The 20,806-nt window shown below is 27.6% G+C and overlaps 1 protein-coding gene across 3 annotated transcripts; it reads right to left on the bottom strand.

Annotated features, from left to right (window-relative positions):
- Positions 1–516: 516 nt before the first annotated feature.
- On the bottom strand, positions 517–20,289 carry LOC100201274 (excitatory amino acid transporter 2). Of its 3 annotated transcripts, none has more exons than XM_065814164.1 (9): positions 19,680–20,289; positions 17,912–17,954; positions 17,474–17,817; positions 13,294–13,527; positions 10,624–10,769; positions 8,863–8,911; positions 8,385–8,519; positions 996–1,177; positions 517–919 (listed from the first exon to the last, which is right to left on the bottom strand). In XM_065814164.1, the coding sequence occupies exons 1-8, from the start codon at positions 20,135–20,137 to the stop codon at positions 1,021–1,023; spliced, it is 1,566 nt and encodes a 521-aa protein (XP_065670236.1). In that variant the 5' UTR covers positions 20,138–20,289; the 3' UTR covers positions 517–919; positions 996–1,020. The 3 variants fall into 3 exon arrangements, with proteins under 3 accessions (XP_065670236.1, XP_065670237.1, XP_065670235.1); XM_065814165.1 differs by having other exon boundaries at positions 517–914; XM_065814163.1 differs by lacking the exon at positions 517–919 and having other exon boundaries at positions 953–1,177.
- Between the last annotated feature and the right edge of the window lie 517 nt (positions 20,290–20,806).

The raw sequence follows: 20,806 nt of genomic DNA, 5'->3' as shown, positions 1-20,806 counted from the left end.
GAGTACTAAAACGATTTTATACGCTGATTTAAACTGCATTGTTGTTGGTCAGTCATTCCAGCTTCCTTTACTTCGTATTAATGCAAAAAAATTTTCTAAACCTCCTGATTAAATTGAGCTGAGCAAACATAAAAAAAAACCCTCATAAAGCAACTCATCAACTCATCAACTCATTTGCAAATCCTCATGAAACTCATGAAGCTCATGAAACTCATCAACTCATTTGCAAATCCTCATGAAACTCATTAACTCATCAACTTATTTGCAAATCCTCATGAAACTCATGAAACTCATGAAACTCATGAAACTCATCAACTCATTTGCAAATCCTCATGAAACTCATCAACTCATTTGCAAATCCTCATGAAACTCATGAAACTTATGAAACTCATCAACTCATTTGCAAATCCTCATGAAACTCATGAAGCTCATGAAACTCATCAACTCATTTTACTCAATACTCTTTTTTGGAGTTTATTTAAGCCATTTTTAAGTTTGCGTATAAAGCAAAATTAGTTTTTATTAAACGTGACTTTAATTTATTATTCTTTTTAAAATTATTAGAACTATTAAAGAAATTACAATAATAAAATAGTAATGCTGATTTTTTACCTTTATATTTTAAAAAAGTTATAAAATCTTATAAAAGTTATGAAAATAAAAAAAAACGGAAACAAAAATTGATTTTAAAAAACTGACCATGTTGCTATTAACTAGATAAGTGTATGTTTATTTTTAAAGAAATATTTTCTCTATTCACAAAATTAACGACGCTAATCAGGTTTTTCGATGCTAACGCAAATGACTTTTAAGCATGAAGCAATCTTCAAATTTGTTTTTCAAACCATTATTTTACGCCTCGTAAAATTACCTTAAGTTGACAACTGGCATCAGGTCTGATCAAAATGTTACGACTGTGCTAAAAAATATATTTTTCAAAAAATAAGCCATCTTTGGTTTAAATATGTAGCAAATATAAATTTTCAAAAAATTACTGAAGAATATGTAGTAGTTCTAAGTTTAAAATGACGAAACCATCGTTTCATCAACTTCATTGTCTATGCCAATATCTTTTTCTTCAGAATATTCAACATTTAAATCTTGCTCAGATAAATGTTCAACAATACCAGCTCCATAGGCGTCACCAAGTACGTTAATCATTGTTCGAATACGATCTCTAAATAAAATGAAAATCAAATAAAAGTCAAAAAACGATACTTTGTTACAGTTCAAACACGGGTTTCGAAGCGGAGGGGAACAATCATCAATTTCAAAAAAATGTCCTTTCGCCAAATTAAATTTAGTTTAAGCTAAGACGGTAAAATTATCAAATCTCTAAAATGAGCAAATGAGAAAACAAAAAATATATCCGATTTGTTTTGTTCCGTAATTTACATAGACGAACGATTTAATCAGCTACGCTATCAGTCAAATTTAAATCTAAATTCAGATTAAAAGTCATTGTCACAAATTTAGTGTACTAGAAAACAAAATGCGCTATTTAAAATCACTTTCCATTAGTAAAACAATATTTTGAAATTGTCTGGATTTTATTCTTATCTCGATTTTTAGTTAACAATATTTATTAAAATAAAGTATAACGCCAATCTTATGGTCTGAAAATAGTTTTTTAAGTGATTCAGTTTGCCCAGTGTTTTTGGTTGAAAAAATTGCGACACAAAAAAAGCTAAGTCGCTATCAGAGGTCACACTAGATCACTAGATATAATATAACTCTACATAGTTATAATTAAAATGTTGTGGCTTACATACACACAGAAGATCATGGGGACTTTTAGTTGCTAAGGCATTTTAGATACTCAATGTTTAAAAATACACTATTGCAATCTCAATCAAAAAAATTTCAATATCTAAATATGTAAATATATATATATATATATATATATATATATATATATATATATATATATATATATCAGTGGCGGATCCAGCATTTTTTGATCTTTGAGAGGCTGGGAACAAAAAAGCCCCAAAATTTTTGCTACACCTGCCCCAAACATGAGAGCAACAAGTTAATGAAATATTTTTGTATTATTCTCAACTAGACTTATATTCATCGATAATTTTTAAGTTTCATAGTATTATCTCTCAGCGTTCAAAAATTATGACCATATAAAAACTACAACCCCCTCAAATTGAGGGGGTTTAAACTTTATATGGCCATAATTTTTGAACGCTGAGAGATAATACTATGAAACTTAAAAATTATAGATGAATATAAGTCTAGCTGAGAATAATACAAAAAATATTTCATTAACTTGTTGCTCTCATGTTTGGGGCAGGTGTAGCAAAAATTTTGGGGCTTTTTTGTTCCCAGCCTCCAATCACCGCAACTTTTTGCAAACCCTCATTATTTGATATAAGTATAAACATAAAAATGTTTGGAGTTAGCTCCATGTCTGGAAGTTAGCTATCTCAAAGATTAAAAAATGCTGGATTCGCCACTGTATATATATTTACACTTTTAAAAGTATAGAGTATATACTTATATATACTTTTAATTTGTATTGCCCTGAATGCTCAAATACACAACTAGCTTATTACATATAACGCATACTTATTACATAAATTTTTATCCCTGAATATTTTTTAGTTAAAAACACGAGAAATGTTTGTCTTTATTAGAGTTGTGTTTCTAATTTAATGTGTAACATAAGTTGTAAACAACTTTCTCTTCAAGCAATCATGGAACACCAAATCTAAATTAAACTTTCAGACAATGCAACAAAAAAACTTTGTTCTATATTAGATTGAATCGAAAAGATTCAGTTATATAAAATATTTTGCAAAGGATAAATAATCTCAAAAAACATAAAGATGAGTTCTACAGTGTAGAGCAAGTGAATTGCTTTCTAACCAGAATGAGCTTTAGTAATCATTAAAAATTTTTTTGATCATGCATGTTCTTATAGCTCATCTGTAACTTGTAACAGTTTCAATAAATAGTGGAGATGGCTTCCTAAAAATTGGTATGAATGTTTTTAAGGAGCAGACAATAAATTTAAGAATAGTAGATTTTAAAATGTTCTTAAAATAGCCATTGGTAAGATATTCCTAAAATATGAAACTTTATCATGAACGTGAACTTAGTTGAGAAACTTTATTTTGAAGGTGTAACATGTTATATTATTTTTGATCCTAAATTATTATTGGAGCTTTCATCACACGAAGGTAAAAGGCATGCTCGTTTTGTATTGAATGTACACTTGACAGGAAACTTTAGAACTGAGGAAACATAGAACTAACGACAAAAAAGTTGTTGCGATATAGTTCGATATTTTGTGTTTTTTTTTATTTCGAAAACCTTAGAGTACATAATGTAATGTTAATTTTTTTAAATAAAAACAACTGTCGCTGTTAGAGTTAGTAAAAACATTTGTTTTAAAATGCATTATAATATTGCGTCAAAATTAAATAAAGTATTTAAAAAGGGGCGACAAGAATTTAATATTGTAAAACTAAGAAATAAAGTTAGATTAAAAATGAAATCTCAAATTTTAAAAAGTTTAAAGACTATTAATCAATTATTTTCATTAGAGTCCATTAATTTTGTGGTTTTGGCAAAGTAGAAAGATATGTTTTTATTTTAGTAGTAGTAGTAGTAGTTGCAAAACCTAAGCTAAACATGACAGAATCTAAAAGTTAAACATGACAGAATCTAAAAGTTAAACATGACAGAATCTAAAAGTTAAACATGACAGAATCTAAAAGTTAAACATGACAGAATCTAAAAGTTAAACATGACAGAATCTAAAAGTTAAACATGACAGAATCTAAAAGTTAAACATGACAGAATCTAAAAGTTAAACATGACAGAATCTAAAAGTTAAACATGACAGAATCTAAAAGTTAAACATGACAGAATCTAAAAGTTAAACATGACAGAATCTAAAAGTTAAACATGACAGAATCTAAAAGTTAAACATGACAGAATCTAAAAGTTAAACATGACAGAATCTAAAAGTAATCTTGGAGTGATCTCCTCAAGCAATCTGAAAAGTTATCTTTTACCTATTCAATCTTAATCGTTATTGATTATTCAGTATTGATTATTGAATATACCAATATTCGCTTTTTTGCTTTTTCAAAATTATTTTTTTGCTTTTTCAATATTCAATGTTCACTTTTTCTTTTATAATAAATCATACGGAATTTCAGCAAGTGATATAAACACAATTAAAAAAAGCTATTAGTATTGCAACCATTAGGATGTCGGATTAACAAGAAAAACTTCAATGAATGATTCATATTACATTGTTTAAATGTTTTAAAATCTTCATTAAAGAAAGCACTAATTGATACAAAAGCGGACATAAATTTCGGAACTAAAATTTAATTAAACGGAATGAGATGCAGTATCGCAGATATCAAAAAATTTGGCGCCAGTAAAATTAGCTGGGGTCGCGTTATGCCTTGCAGACACCAATTTAATTTTTGTGGGCGCAACATTTACGTTTATGTTGCGAAGTTTAAGTGAGGGTAGGAATGTATATTTTGACGAAGATAAAAAAATCGGAATTCGGAATTCGAAATTAAATTTTTTTATGCTTATAAAAATAATAAAAATAACTTATTTGAGATAATTCATTGATATTTATTGCATAAAAAATACTTTCTTTAAAAATAAAAATTGAACATAAAGTTATACCAAGTTCAATTAGTACAGAAACATTCTGATATGGTATATCATTTAATAATAAAAAATATAAAATTATTGTTTTATTTTCCTAAAATATGCCTTGAGGAAGCAGAGACCACTTAAAACTGCGTCTTCGAGTCTCGTTCGAGCTTTTGTACAAAAGTTACCAGCAATTGAGAAGGCTCGCTTAGACTCCACGCTCGATGGCGGAATCAAAATCAAGTATGAGTAGACGGACTCTAATATTTTGTCACCAACGCCATTCTCTTCAAAGAATTTCATTTCAGATTTAATTTTTGAAATTAAGCAACTATTCTTTATATGTTGAGTTTAGTTGGACGTTATGTTGGACGATAAATTCAATTGAATTTTGTTCTCCAACTTTTCCATTAATGTTAAGGGCTTAGTTTTGTTCTTCCAACATCACTTTTATCACATCTTCAGCTTCTGACTGCTCACCTGAGGAAGTTTTCATGTTAGTATTAAATATCAATCTTTGTGCAAAGTTTTCAATAACTTTATCTATTGTTTTTTTCAATGGTCTAGTGAAAGATACGTGAATCTCACTTTTTCCGCCATTGTGTAAGTGCTGAAGAGTTCCAGACACATTAGTTCATCTTTGGCTTATTCGGTCTTCTAATTTTTTCTTTAATTTTAATAAAAGTTCATCAGATACGAAATTCTCAAGCATAAATGAAAATGTCGCATCAGTAGAAAGCAGATTTGCAACTTCTCGACAAGGGGCTTCAACAGTAAGCTTCACTAAGAGAAGTACATAGATAATGTTTTTAATCGACAAAATTTCACCATCTTGAATAACGATATCAGATGCAACGTCAATCAATGCTTTTCTAACACAGCTTTTTAGCTTGGTAAACCTTTCAAGCATTTCGACTAAGCTATTCCATCTAGTTCTAGTGTCCATAATAAGTTTCGATTGTTTTCCGAATTCTTGTTTCACGCATACTTGAAGAATATCATTTGATGTTCTTGAAAAATCGAAATTTATTTACAATCGAACAAACTTTTTTGACGAGAAAACTAAAACCAAATTCTTGAGTCTCAACAAGCTCAGCTTCATTATAAGTTTGTTCAATCAAGCCAACATTTTTATCATCCGATTCATCGAAGTCACTTACTTGATCTTCTACATTAATATTTTCTGTATATGTGTGAGCCACCAATTTAGTTGTATTCGAATTATTATACAGAACATTAATTACAGCTAAATGTATCGCATATGCGAAGCACAACTGCTGATTACATGGTAAAAACCGTCCAACTTTTTGCATCACAGCTGCCCCATCAGTTGTTATAGACGTAATATTTGTATCGATATTTATATTGTTGTTTTGCAAGGTGGTTTTCAGAACTGTAATGCATTTCTCTGCAGGAAATGTCCTTCAACAGGCATTAAACTTAAATTCCAAAACTGTTTCTTGCTATGGACATTCACATTTAGATAACATCAGTTTCTTGAAAATATCCATTCATCTAGAGCTAAGCAAAATCTTTTTCCATCTTCTTTTAAATTTTTTTTTGCCATCATTTTAGCCCGCATTATTTGTGCGTATTCTAAAATTATTTTGCGAATCGAGTTAGGTGATTTTGGTAATACATAACTTCGAGCGCCTCTAGCCAAAAATAAATTTCTCAAATTAATAGACATAGAGAAAACTTTGAATGGCATATTATCTAAGGCACTTACTTACTTATATGCAGAAAGTAATTCATCTTTTTTGTTGAATAAATATTTTGTAATCATCTTTTTTGATGCGCTGCTTTCTGGACCTTCATCTTGCACGACATCCCGTTTTAAAACATTATTGTTGTGTATTGTTCTTAAACGCGTGTGCTGCGGCGTTGTCGTTGAATCAGCGGTTTTTACTATTTCATAACATATTTTACATTTTGCTGTTAGTTATTTTGATCCTCTTAAAAAATGAATCCAAACAGAATTTTTATTTTTACATTGCTTAGTGTATTCCGAATAACTTTCCTTTGAAGACATTTTAGGATGTACTTTTGATAATAAATTAACTTGTTAAACAAAACAAAATTAAAATTAAATAGTTATCAATAAATGTTGTCAAATTAAAACTGCTATTATCCCTGCTCTTATTTGCTATTATTGCTTACCTGCTATTATTTGCTTACCTATTTAAAAAATATTGATCCAAATAATTCAATACACACCGCACTCCAATAAGCAAATCTCAACACTGTTAAAAATCGTAAAATATAACGAACACGAACACGAGGTTATACCAAATATAAAATTAATATGTGGATATGAAATGAAGACATGAAACCATTAACTGCAATTTAGGAATATTTTCTCTATGCCTACTTGTATTATGCAGGATAACTGTAACTTACAATTGTTTTCTTTATTTCTTCATAAATAATTAGAATGTAGAATATTTATATGTACAGAAACAAAAACACAATTTAAAAGTTGGGGAGAGCACGAAAAAAAAAAATTTTAGTTTCGGAATTCGCTGGAAAAATTTTCGGAATTTGAAATTATACTATGAAAACGAATTCTGGAATTCTCGAATTTCGAATTCCGAGATGCAATCCCAAGTGAGGGTAACGAAATTGGCCTTGAATTCAAAAAAGAGCTAGAAATCCATATGAACCGAAGAAGAACTATTTTATCTGATGTTTTACATCTTACATTTTATCTGCATAGTGGAGATGGATGGAAAATAAAAATTCATGAGAGTATTTCTGTTCATTAAAACGGAAATAAATGGCTTTAATGTAATCCAAGCCCAACTTCTTAATATTTTTATCTGTTTTTATTTATTTTATTTTTTCATTAAATTTTTTTTGTATTGCTAAAATACTTAAATAAAAATTTTATTTCATTTATACTTTTAAACTTTGATTTTTTCTTTCGTTTTTTTTTTTTTTTTTTTTTTTTGCAATTCCGGAATTATATCGGAATTCCGAATTTTATTTTATGTAATTCTAAAAATTTCGGAATTCATTTTTTGATAAAAATTGGATTTCTTAACACTAATGATACAAGTAGATTTTTTTACGGCACAAGAATCATCAAAGTATGGTACTCACTTCCTGAGTTTGCCTTCACTGTCTGTATTTTAATCGAATTTGAAAAAATTTGATCTACAAGTTCATAGTGCAACTTATAAACTTGTCATTTTTATGTTTACTTTTATTGGAGTTTTTATTTTTCTTGATGTTCATAAGAGTATTTTAGTAATTAACTGTTTCACCTTTTTATAGTGTGTACATTTTTCAAATGCAAATTTTATATATTTGCATTTGAAATAAACAAAAATAAATAATAAAAAATATTCTTATTCAAAAGATCGTTTAAAAAACATCAATTTTTTTTCTTTAACGACTTGTTTATAATTCATCATCAATTACTTGTTTAAAATTGTTCATCATTCAACAACTAGTTTGAAAAGTATACTTATTATCCAACTGTACGTTTAAAAATTGTCTGAGTTGTTTGTCGTTTGTTAATAACTAACATGTTCAACTTTTCTTGTTGTCATAATATTACAATAGATTTTCACATAAAAAAACTTTATTTTTTCGTTTTAAAGGTTATTTCCTTAAAAATCATTATAAAATTTTCCCTTTGAAATTTCCTTTTTTTTTTTATTTTCCCTCTAAATCAAATAAATATATACTTAAAATGTATCAAATACATTACAAAACAACTAACTGAATAAAAAAAAACTTACAGAAACCAATCAACTGAAAATATTAGCGCTATCATGTCGGAAGGAAGCCCGACTGTATCCAATACAATCAACATCGTAACGAGTCCTGCATGTGGAATTGCCGCTGCTCCTATCGAAGCCAAAACTGACGTAAAACTAAAGTATTTATTACTGTTAAAACAAAGTCGGCTGATTTGTAAATGGCAATTAAATTATTAGGCCAAAATTTTAAATTTCTATATTAAAAGTATTATTAGGAGAGGTTGGAGCACCATGGGTGATGGCAACATTATCATGTGTCATTTTTTCAGTAATTTATTCTTATTATTATCATTATTATTATTATCGATATTATATTTATTATCATTATAATTTTTTTTATCACCGTTGTTATTATAAAATAATAGCAATTTATTATCAATACTTTAGCGGCTTACAAAAAAATGTGGAACAATCTTCAACAACAATTAGAAAAACGTTCGTAATATTTATATAATACCTTATAGCAGCATATTCACCAAATGTTAGTGTTCGACCAATAGATTGTGCTATTATATATATATATATATATATATATATATATATATATATATATATATATATATATATATATATATATATATATATATATATATATATATATATATATATATATATATATATATATATATATATATATATACACACATATATATATATATATATTTATATATATATATATATATATATATATATATATATATATACATACACACATATATATATATATTTATATATATATATATATATATATATATATATACACATACATATATACATATATACATATATATATATTTATATATATATATATATATATATATTTATATATATATATATATAAATATACATATATATATATATATATATATATATATAATTTATTATTGCTCAGTTCTTTAAGAACATTGAGCACTCTATTTGTAGAATACACTTCATAATTTAAATACATATAAATATACACATATATATATATGTATATATATATATATATATATATATATATATATATATATATATATATATATATTTTCAATTTCTTATTAGATAAAATATATATTGCAATCGATACTTAAAATATAGCCAACACAGAGTCCAACACTTTGCAGATGAAAACAAACCTTCTCTAATTTAATGCCTATTATAAAAATTAACAATTATGTTAACTATGACGTTAAAAAGCTGAAAATTATGGTTTAATATTATCTAAAAGTTGTGACAAAAAATTAGATTAAAATTTATTTATTGTGCTTTATTTCACACTCACCTCATATATTGCCTTCTATTATGAAGTCAAAACATAAGTATTGTGATTCGTCTGTGTATCATCCGGAAAAAAGCAGTCAGAGTTATTTAATTTCGGCCAAAAAATTCACGTACATCCACAAAAACATCTTTTAAGGCATTAAAAATTTTAAAATTAAATGACATAATTGAAATTGAAAACTGTTTATTCACAGCTGTCTTAACAAAAGTCTACTTTATTATATGTCTACTTTACATCCATACTAAGCCTATCCACTATTTGCAAATTATTAATCAAATCCCGATCTCCATCAATGAAAGGTTGACCAAAAAGACAAAAAAATCTTTAACTCAATATAATCAGAATACAAGGAAGCCATAAAAAGAAATACTTTAAAGGTTTTAATTTAAAATACTGCCCTAAGGAAACCACAACAAAAAACCATTTCGATGAACCCAACCATGGTTTTAGCTTGCAATTGAAAACCAGGGTAAAATTTGCCCTATGAATGAAAATTGTAGATGGAAAAACTAACAAACGCAACTATGCTTACTTTACTTTGGGATACAAAAAATAAATTAAAATCAACACCCATTTTACATGGCCAATTATAAAATGATGAATTATGAGAACGAATTTTTACAAGATAATTACAAACCAAAAGACAAGAGTTCTGTAACGTAGTTTTCTTTTTCTTTTATTTAGAAATAATCTCACGAAAAATCATATATTTCTACCTGATGATTGTAATAAGCATGAAACTAATAGTCTTGAAAAATAGGTAGTTTATATATATATATATATATATATATATATATATATATATATATATATATATATATATATATATATATATACATATATATATATATATATATATATATATATATATATATATATATATATATATATATATATATATATATATATATATATATATATATAATGGTAATCAAACTTAACTAAACTACTTACCAATAAAAATAGCGCTAATTGCTTCATAAAGAGCCGTTCCATCCATGTTTATAGTAGTTCCAATTGGTAAGATGAAACGAGTTATTCGTTTATCAACATTCAAGTTGTCTTCGAGACACCGGAAAGTAATCGGTAAAGTTGCTGCGCTGAAGATATATATATTTAGACTAAACCACAGAAAGTAATAAAAAATGGGATGAAAAAAGCTTTAAATGTTATACATTTTAGCGTGTGATTTTTTTTTTAAATTTAAAGTACTTTTTTTTTTTTACATTAAGTACTTATATTTAAATTCTTTCAGCTGGTAAAAATTTACCAGCTGAAAAAATTGTGAAATTTCAAAATTTTGTGATATTTCAAAATTTTTTGAAATTTCAAAATATTATTTTTTTTTTTTCACATTTTTTAGATGTCGTAGAATTTTGTGCTATTGTGCTAAAGTTGCATTTAGCTATGACTAATTCTGTGAGCAAAAACAAAAGGGAGATGAGTCATGAAATGTCACTTTACAGCAGAAACAATATATAATTGGTGCAGTTGCAACTTTTTTAAAAAGTACGATTTCAAGCCTTTTATAATGAATCATGTGCTCATTTTTTGAAGAGATATTTAAGGTTTAAACTTTTTTCCTGGATACTTAATAATATAACTATTCAAATGTTATATATAACTCATTTTCAATATTTTTTGACTCGTCTCCCTTTTCCTTTTGCACACAGAATTACTGTGCAAAGTTTGACGCCCTACGGACAATCTTTTCTGGAAAGAAGCCTGAAATTACTGCAAAATTGGCAAATAAGCTGCTTTTTTATTGTTTAACTAAAATTCATTAAACATAGACATGAATCATACACTTGCATACTATTATAAGAACTATGAAATAAGCATTTAGAATTGAGAGTGCAATAGTGTGAGCTTTGTTTGGTCTTTAGGTTTTATACTGTCTTTTGAACTTAAATTCAGGCATGGCTTTTCTTGATTTGATAGTGTAGCAAATAAATCCGACCTCTTTGTTATGACGTCACATTTTCTTTGAGGCCTCTCTAATTTGGCTGTTCTTCCAGTAGCTCGGCATTGGAATGGTGCTTCGAGCATACTTCTCAAATGTTCTGTAGTCAAATCATTTAGAATTGGTAAACTTTTTAGCCCTAATGTGTCCGACTGTGTTATGACTCTTCATATGTTAAGGACTCTAATTTGTGTTCTCTTATCAGTCCGCATTGCAAACAGACTTTTATCCAGAGATACAAAGTATGCATTTAAGTAATCACTGGGTCGATAACGTTGCGGTTAACTTGATTCAAGTATTTGGATGATAAAATCAAATGATAAACGCGCTTGATTCTTAATGGAATAGTGGAATTTGATGCGGATCTTTTTTGGCACATACATATGGATAAAAAACTCTATTATGGTAGAGTTGTCTGATCGTTCCTTGGTTCCAAAAATTGTACAATCAGTCTTCTCTTCTCTTATCTTCTGATATCTCATCTTGAATCTAACATTTTTATCCTCTCATTCTACAGCTGTAGTGTTATAACAAGAAGTTTATATTGTGCATTAGATGGAGGTGGCAAGGCAAAATCTATTGCACTTGACATTTCAAAGATTTTTGATAAAGTCTTATATATTGGTTTTTACTTATAAACTTGCTTCATATATATCTAATAATTTTTGAGGCTATTGAATCCTCCATTTCTAGTTACAGTATTAAAGTTGTCTTTTATAAAAAATACTCTCCTTTATTTCTAGTAACTTTTGGGGTATCGCAACGCATCCTTGGTTTTGCGTTATTTTTTATTTACATTATAGATCTTTTTGACAGTCTTATATCTAAATTAACTGTGTTCACGCCTCCTTCCTTACCATGACGCGAAAATATGTCCAGAGTTTGTTTCGAAACTGGACTGCTTGAAGTAGCTTGTGAATTTAACCGAAAAGAAAGTTAATTATTTCTAAAAGCTATCGTTATATTGATGAATGGTAACACTCTTATTTAGTCCTTTCTTATTATTCTGACCTCTCATGGAACTACTACTATGCGACTGACCTCTCATGAAAACCATTTTATACTATACAAAGTAACAATTTTAAACACAAAAAAAAAAGTTAGTATCTGCTAAGGTTATCTTTCTTTATTGTACTGGTTATTACGTTACATCCGATTCCATTCACTATCTCTATAATTTGGGCTTGTTCTTCTAACGATGTTCATGACTTTTCTAAACAACGTCAAAAGTTGTATTATAAATTTAGGTGAACGTGCTCAAGCTGCAAAGTTTGAGTATATGTTTTTACCGTCATAGTTTTGTGTCCCTTTCTTTTTGTTACAAAAACTTGTTACATGTTAAAAATCATTTGTGGTTTAAACACGCTATCATCTCTTTTCCGTTTACCAAAATTTACTCTCTCGTGACTCGTTATTCAGCAAAGTTGTAACACTTTACTGTATTTATATTGTTATTTATTCCTTCATGCTCTAAAAGCTTTTATTAATCTTCTTATTTCAATCTTTTATTTTCTCACACATCAATGCTTTGGAATACTAGAGTTTTCCTCACACATCATTCACTTAATACAATATTTACTAATATAAAGTAATATAGTTTAATATAAAATTAAAAAAATATTTAATTAAATAGTTTTTATTTTAAATTTTATTTTTGAAACCTGGAAGCTGTTCCAAAAGCTGTTGCCATGGCACTAAGCATTCCTTTAAGATAACTGTAAGGATTTTTTCTACAAACAACAAAGTATATTAAAGGAAGAACTATGATACCATGAATCAATAGAGCAGCAAGCACAGTACCAATAAATAAAGCTAAACTCGAAAATGTTTCGTTTACTTGCGACATTTCGGCAAATTTTGCTAGAATTAGCGACCCAATACCAATGGGTGAAATCCTGAAAAAAAAAATTAAAAAAACTATACATGAATCATTTGCTGCTTTGAAAGATTTTAAGTTAGAGACATTTTTGCTTCAACATTTTTAATCACTTTTTTCCGTAAGTTGGTATGGAAAGTAGTTAAAAATAAAACCATAAAAAGTAAAGCTTTTGTAAAAAACGTCCCAAAAATATTCTTTATAGAAAATTTTAAAATTTTTTATATCATCTGGTCATCTTTGAGTTCGAAATATAACTTAAATAATTTTTTTTTTAAAACAAGTTTTGATTAAATTTAAAAGAGAACAAATTTTTTTTTCCATCCGCTACAGACTTTAGTGGTATTTTTGTTTATGTAGTTTCATTTATCGCAATCAAAAAAATTTGACACAAATTTTAACGTTCAAATAATTGAATAAGACATTGTTTTCAAAATTGAAAGTTTTGAATATTATTGAAGGAGTTTGAAAATTCTTGAAAGAACTTTGAGTATTCTTGGAAAAAAGCTTTACCTTAGAAATGGCACGAAAATCTATAAATATAAATTTAGACAGGTGAAATAACAAAACTGAAGTAATAAATCTAAAAATAAAAAAACTAAAGTTAATCAACTTATGCTTTAACCATGTTTCAATTTTTTCAGTTTTTAGTCTGATAGTTTGCCTAAATTAAAACAAGTTGTCTGAATGTTGATATTTAAAGTTAAAATATCTTATTATGTTATTAAAGTAAAGAGTCTGTAAAAAGCAAGTCTTTATTTTAGAAATGAGAAATGGGTCTGTTTCCAATGCACAGTGGGCCAGGTGGTGGAAAAAAGTTTTAAAAAAATATTCTCAAAAATGACATTATTATATACCATTTTTTAGCTTAAACTTCCGGCGTTTATAAAATGTATATATTTCTGTATAACTATCATGCCGTTTGCATTTTATGCTGTTAATAAAAAAGGTTGTTTTTTTTTCAAATTTTTTTTTTTTTTAATTTAATAATATTTTTTGTGTTACTAATAAGCATAAAATTGTTATTAATTTTTAAAGCTTCATTTTTTTGTTACATAAATAATTAAAACTAAATAGTATCTATCAAATGAGCTATTGCAAAATTATTTTGCACGTAAGCTATATCAAGTAAATTGATTTATAATGATGGCGTATTTAAAGTACTTTTTTTAGTGAAAAGTTCACTTAAATAATGAAGTACTTTTGCATTCCAGGGTGCTCCAGAAATTTGAGACTTGAAATATCTTGCCCAATATGAACATTATTGATTTATATTTTACCTACTGTCGGCGGATGTCAGCTGCGAGTTATTTTTTAATTAGGTGCCCCAAGAAGTCCTGACGGTCTTATTACAGAGTACCGCGGATGAGCATTTAATTGGAAGGTCACGTCTCCTTCCTAACCGATGTCGATAAACTGCCCAGAGGTGGGTTTGAACCACGGATCCTTTGTTTCTGAGGTAAGTGCGCTACCACTGCGCCAAGGCTGCTCACGACTGTGTCTCTATACATGATTTTTATAAGTTTCATCTTTGGAGCAGGGGGGCCAACAATATATCTTCATTTGTTGCCCAACGATATTGCAATTTTCTATTTAATATAGACCAGAGATTTTCTATTGGATTTAAATCAGGAGACTGTGCTGGCCAAGACATAACTGGTATCAACATCGATTCTAGATATCTTTTATTCCATCTTGCTGTATGTTTGGGATTTTTATCTTGTTGAAAGATGTAGTCATTATTAGGGAAAAGTTCTTCTATACTTGGTCCAAGTTGATAAACTAAGATTTTGTGGTACAAATGCTGGTCCATGGTACCCTCCACCCGGTAAAGCTTACCAACTTAGTGTGCACTAAAACAACCCCAAACAATAATCTTTTTGTCATGTTTAATGGTTGCCTTGCATGTTTGGGGGGTTGAACTTTTCCCCAATTAATTTCCAGCAGTGAGATCGACTATTATGAAACAACACAAAAGGAGAGTCATCGCTCCAAATAGCTTTAGCGCATTGCTCAAATGTCAAATCTTTGTGCTCAATGCACCATTCTAATCTTTTTTTGTGATTGATTTCACTAACAAAAGGTTTTTTTGTTTGCTTTCCAGCAAAAAACTCCCCTGATGCTTTTATCCGACGAGATATTGTCCATTTTGAGATATTAGTAAGGTTCAATTCTAGTTTTATCTCAGAATATGTGAATTTACAATCTTTTTTGACGGCATTAAGAATATAGCGATCTTCCTTTTTTGATGTTTTAGGCTTTCTCCCAGATCTAACAGATCTTTCAGCTGTGCCAGTGTGTTTATATATCTTCACCAATCTACTAATAGTTGAGTTTCATTGTTTGAAACGTTTTCCAATGCTTCTGTGAGACTCTCCTTGGTCAGCAGCTTCAATAATTTGTCTAATGTCTATATTTGTTAGTTGTTTTCTAAAATATTAAATGTGTTTGTATTAATCTGTTTTTTAAAGATTTTATTTAAATAAAAATTAGTGTATATATAAACATACCTTTTCTGTCCAAGGTGTTTCACTACCACATCCAATTTTTTAGTTTTACTTCCTTATACATTATATACGTAAAATCAAGGGAAAATGTTAGTGTGGCTTTTTTTTTGCACCCCACTGTATATGAATATGTGGCTGTAAATTAAAAAATGTAGTTATGCTCAATCATATTAGAATCATCAAATTAGTTTGCATACCAAGTTTAGAAACATTTGGCTAAAAATAACCCTTTAGAACTAAGCATAAATATTTGTTGCTATGCAACTGGGGTTACTATGGCAACCACAAAAAAAAAACATGCTCATTCAAATTATAATCATCCAATTACTTTATATACCAAATTTTGAGGCCTATGGATGAAAGGAAAAAAAGGTATGACTTTTTTCCAAAATATATGGGATTCTGGCCCACTGTGCAATGTGTAGATAAACTAAAAATGTTTTCAAAGATGAACAAGCCAATTATTTAACTAATAAATTAGTTTGTGAACCCTAGATTCAATTGGATCATAAATTTTTATTTAAATGAAGTATGTGTAAAATGCAAAACAAACATCAATCTAAAAAAATCGAACAGATGTTCGACAGAAAGCAATACGTACACATACTGAACATCCAAAACAAAACCATTTTGTGGTTCTTTACTATGCCTTTTATTTCTCTTACTGTACATAAATGATCTTCAACATTAAACCTATTAAGTTTTATTTTATTTCCAAATCACTCTAATCTTTTTTATTTTCATAAAAATATTGAAACACTTTTTAAAGCCGTAATATGCAATATAAGCAACTGTCTTTGAATGTTCTAAAAACGAAATTTTCTTTTTTCCGCAAACTAAATAAAACAAAATAAATACCTAACTTTTTAAGTCTTATAAAGCATACTTATGGTGTAAATTTAGAAAAACAAGTTTTCAAGATACGCTGTTGCTGGCAGAACGGTACCGTCGCTTTAATTTTTTTTCTTCAAGTCACGGTAGTGATTTCTGATTAATTGATTTTTTTTTCTTTTTCTAAATGAATGTATGCCCAAACCAAAACCCTTAATCGATGTATGTACGCTCCACTTCGCTTATCCCTAAATCAGTGGATGTATGTACACTAACTGCGGCTACCCCTATATCAGTCCATGTATGTAATTAATAAAAATCCATGTAACTTTCAATATACAACAATAATAATAACTTTCAATAAAAAATAGTTAAAAAACGTTTTTCTTAGTGAATGACACGACCCCGGATCACCGCGGAGGACGAATTAATGAGACACCATAATGCTAAACGCGCATAGTGAATTTGCGATTCCTTTAAAGTTTTTCTCAAATAAAACTTTCAAAATCAAATAATTATATTCGCAGCCATGACTTAAAATAAACTAATCAAACTTTACTACCGTGACTTTAAGATAAAAAGATAAAGGAACGGTACCCTTGCTATAAATATTATAACTACACTTACCACATTATTCCTGAAACCATTTTTGCAATGATTGCGTTAAATGCGCAAATAAAGTTGACAAATGGCTCTGCTTCTTTTCCTAAGCTGTTAGCTATTTTGCCGACAATAATAGAAAATACAATTAAACCTAAATAGTTTGTTGCAGAGTTTGACACTAAACCTTTTCCGATTTTGTAAGATCTTACAAGATTTTTAGTATACGTTGAGCTTCCATTTTGGTTTAGTTGTAAGGATATAGTATTATTGGATAACATTTCGTTTATTTCTTTTATGGTCAAGTTGGTTGCGTCGAATGTAAAGTTTTGTTTTGTTACTTCGTAACCAATTGTAATTAAAGTTTTATCCTAAACGGCATGTAAAAAAATAATTAAATTTCTAATAGTAAAAGTATCAATGAAACAGATATAAAATTATATAGATATAATAGCATAAAGTTACTTGTTCTAAACATGCTCTGAAAATATTTGATGGAAACATATTTCTAAAAAGAATCACAGAGTAATCAGTCATAAACGAATGCAATAACGAAAAAAAGTTTTTAAAATCTTAAATTTTTTAATGCTAAACAAAAAAACATGTAAATTTTTTGATGCAATTAAAAAATAAAATCATTTAAAGATTAAACAAAGTAATAAAGATTAAACAAATATTTTAAGATTATAAACATAAAACTAATCTTAATCGTTTAAACCCAGCAGAAAAACAGAATAAACTATATTTTAAAAAACAGCTCAACCTCTTGTCTCATGAAGGCCCCAACGTGGGCCCATTTCAATATCTGTAAAATTGTGTCACCAAATTGCGTCATTCAAAAAATTTGTTTTAAAACCAATAACAAAGACTCAAGATTTGATTTTTTATAATATTTCCAAAGTGCATCATTAAAGCGGTTTTTTTTCTTTTTTCCTTTTTTTTTAAACTTAAAAATACACAACTTTTTCAATTTAATAAATTTGAATTAATTTGAAGCATCAAAAAGGTTTGCATAAAGGTTTTAACCTAACAAAGTATTTTGATTATTATTGATTGAGAAGAAAACTAAGTGAAATCTTTTAATTGAACTTTATTTGACTTTTTTTTACTTAACTTTTATTTGAAAAATTTTAATTGAACATTTAAAAAATTTTAAAACAATTAATAAGTTTATCTTATGCCCCCATTCACACTGTCAATACAGCAACTTTTAAAATTAGTATTTTTAGCACGTTTTATATTTTTTGATTCACATAAAACTGGTTTTAATTCCACGCAGAAAGCGCAAAAAGCTATTTAAATAAAACAACCTCGCTATGTTGTTATTATCAATTGTGTTTGGTGTGAATAGGGTATAAGTAAACTTGTTTATTAAATTTAAATTTTATTATGATAAGAAATTAGGAGAGATATGAGAGATAATGATTCTTAAAGAAAAAAAAAAAGAAAAAAAAAATGAAATGTATTGGAAACTAATTAACGCAAGTTATACTCTCTCCACAATCTAAACATTTCATCAGCTTTCATTATGTTAAACAAGTCAAAATATTCTTGGCTAAATATTTCTATTTAAATTTTTTTTGCTCAGGAAGATATTAAGTTAGTTAAGAAACTATTAAGAAATATGTTTATCAAAAAGTGCTTTTTAACCAAGAATTTTTTTTTTCAAACAAAAATATTTTTTAGATGAAATTAAGGAAAAATAAGAAAAAATTAAGAAAAAAATAAAAGAAAAAATAAAAATAAAAAAGTAATACATTAATGTTATTCGTATTATTATTTTTACTATTTTTATTAATAAGATTATTAATAATTTTTAATATCATTATTGTATAGATCAATATATTTTTCATTCTAACCCATACCACTGTTGATGTTTACGTATTGTCATTTTTTAACTGTTTGCTCTGCCTAAAAATCTGTGTTTATATGTAAATATATGAATAATTTTGTTGTTGTTATTACTATTAATTACAATAATATATATATTTTTTTATTACTTGTATTGTTGTTTTTTTGTTTGTTTTTTTGGTTAAAAAAATTTTAATAAAAATTGACACCTAGACTATTTCTGTGAAGTTTATTTATTTTGTATATTTAAATAATGTTGTTAAAACAAATAGATTAATTAAAAATAATAAATATCAACTAAAACCTTTCTAATAAATTTACATTTAATGCGCCATTAGATAGTTAGTAAAAACTTGCTACTACTATCATTGAAAACTTTTACCTAATAAGATCCATAAATGAATCCAACGGGCGAACAAGATCTTGCTGTGTTTTAATTTCTGGATGCGCCATTCCTTTTCCCGGTTTAATAACTGCAACTAAAACTACTCCTAACAACGCTGCTAGGACGGTTGTAGATAAATAGTAGGCAACCGCTCTTCCTCCGATTTTTCCAGACACTCTATTGTCTAAGGTTGAAAGACCAACTATAAGACTACATGTTATTAGGGGGAGTATTATCATCTTCAAAGTTCGAATTAGAATCTCCCCCGGAAATCCCAGTATAATCAAAGCTGTGTATTGATCTGGTTGTTTGAGCTTTTGTATTGGTCCGTTGATGTATACACCAACAAGAACTCCAGTAAAAGCGGAAAAAATTATTAAAAGAACCAGAAGATTTTTTTTTAAAAATTTCTTAATTTTACTTGAGCAGAGTGAGTTACTATGCAGCGATGTCATTTTAATGATTAACTAAAAAGAAAAAGAAAATAAAAAAATATTTATAAAACACTTACGCTTCCTAGCCTCTGTCATTGTAAAATAAACTTGAACAAGCGTTACCAGCCATCTTTGACAATTAATAATTATATTTAATGTTTAAACTGTTATTAAAATGGTATTAGAAATTAAATTTTTCACAATGTACTTTTTAGTAGTTGAATTCTTTTTTCTCTGGAATAAAAAAAAACAGTTGTATACAAAAAGAGTTAATTTTAAAAAAATCAACATTTGCCTGTATTAATAATTGGTATATTTTTAAATAGAAGCAAATAGAAAATTGAAACCATAAACTTATAATGTAACTAATTCATAATATGTTACGCAAAACTAGAAACAAACTAAGCAAACAAGAATAAAATGAATTAAGCAAACAAGTTAACTTATTTTGCTTAAGAAAACAGTCTGACAGATCCTGTTAAGGCTTACTGTACTTTAAATTTTTCTTGGAAATTATTTGTCTCAAGTAAATACAAGTTTAATGAAAGTAAATTTCTTTGTTGAGTGACAAAGTGTTCAAAATAAGAGAGTATTTTCTCAAATTTTTTAATTGAGTCTTGCGAAAATACTTTTCGCAAGACTCAATTAAAAAATTTTTTTAGATAATGCCATAATTTAAAACATCCGCAG

Source organism: Hydra vulgaris, chromosome 12, assembly GCF_038396675.1.
Source record: "Hydra vulgaris chromosome 12, alternate assembly HydraT2T_AEP".
NCBI classification, from domain to species: Eukaryota; Metazoa; Cnidaria; class Hydrozoa; order Anthoathecata; family Hydridae; genus Hydra; species Hydra vulgaris.
This window is presented reverse-complemented; position numbering and strand designations above follow the sequence as displayed.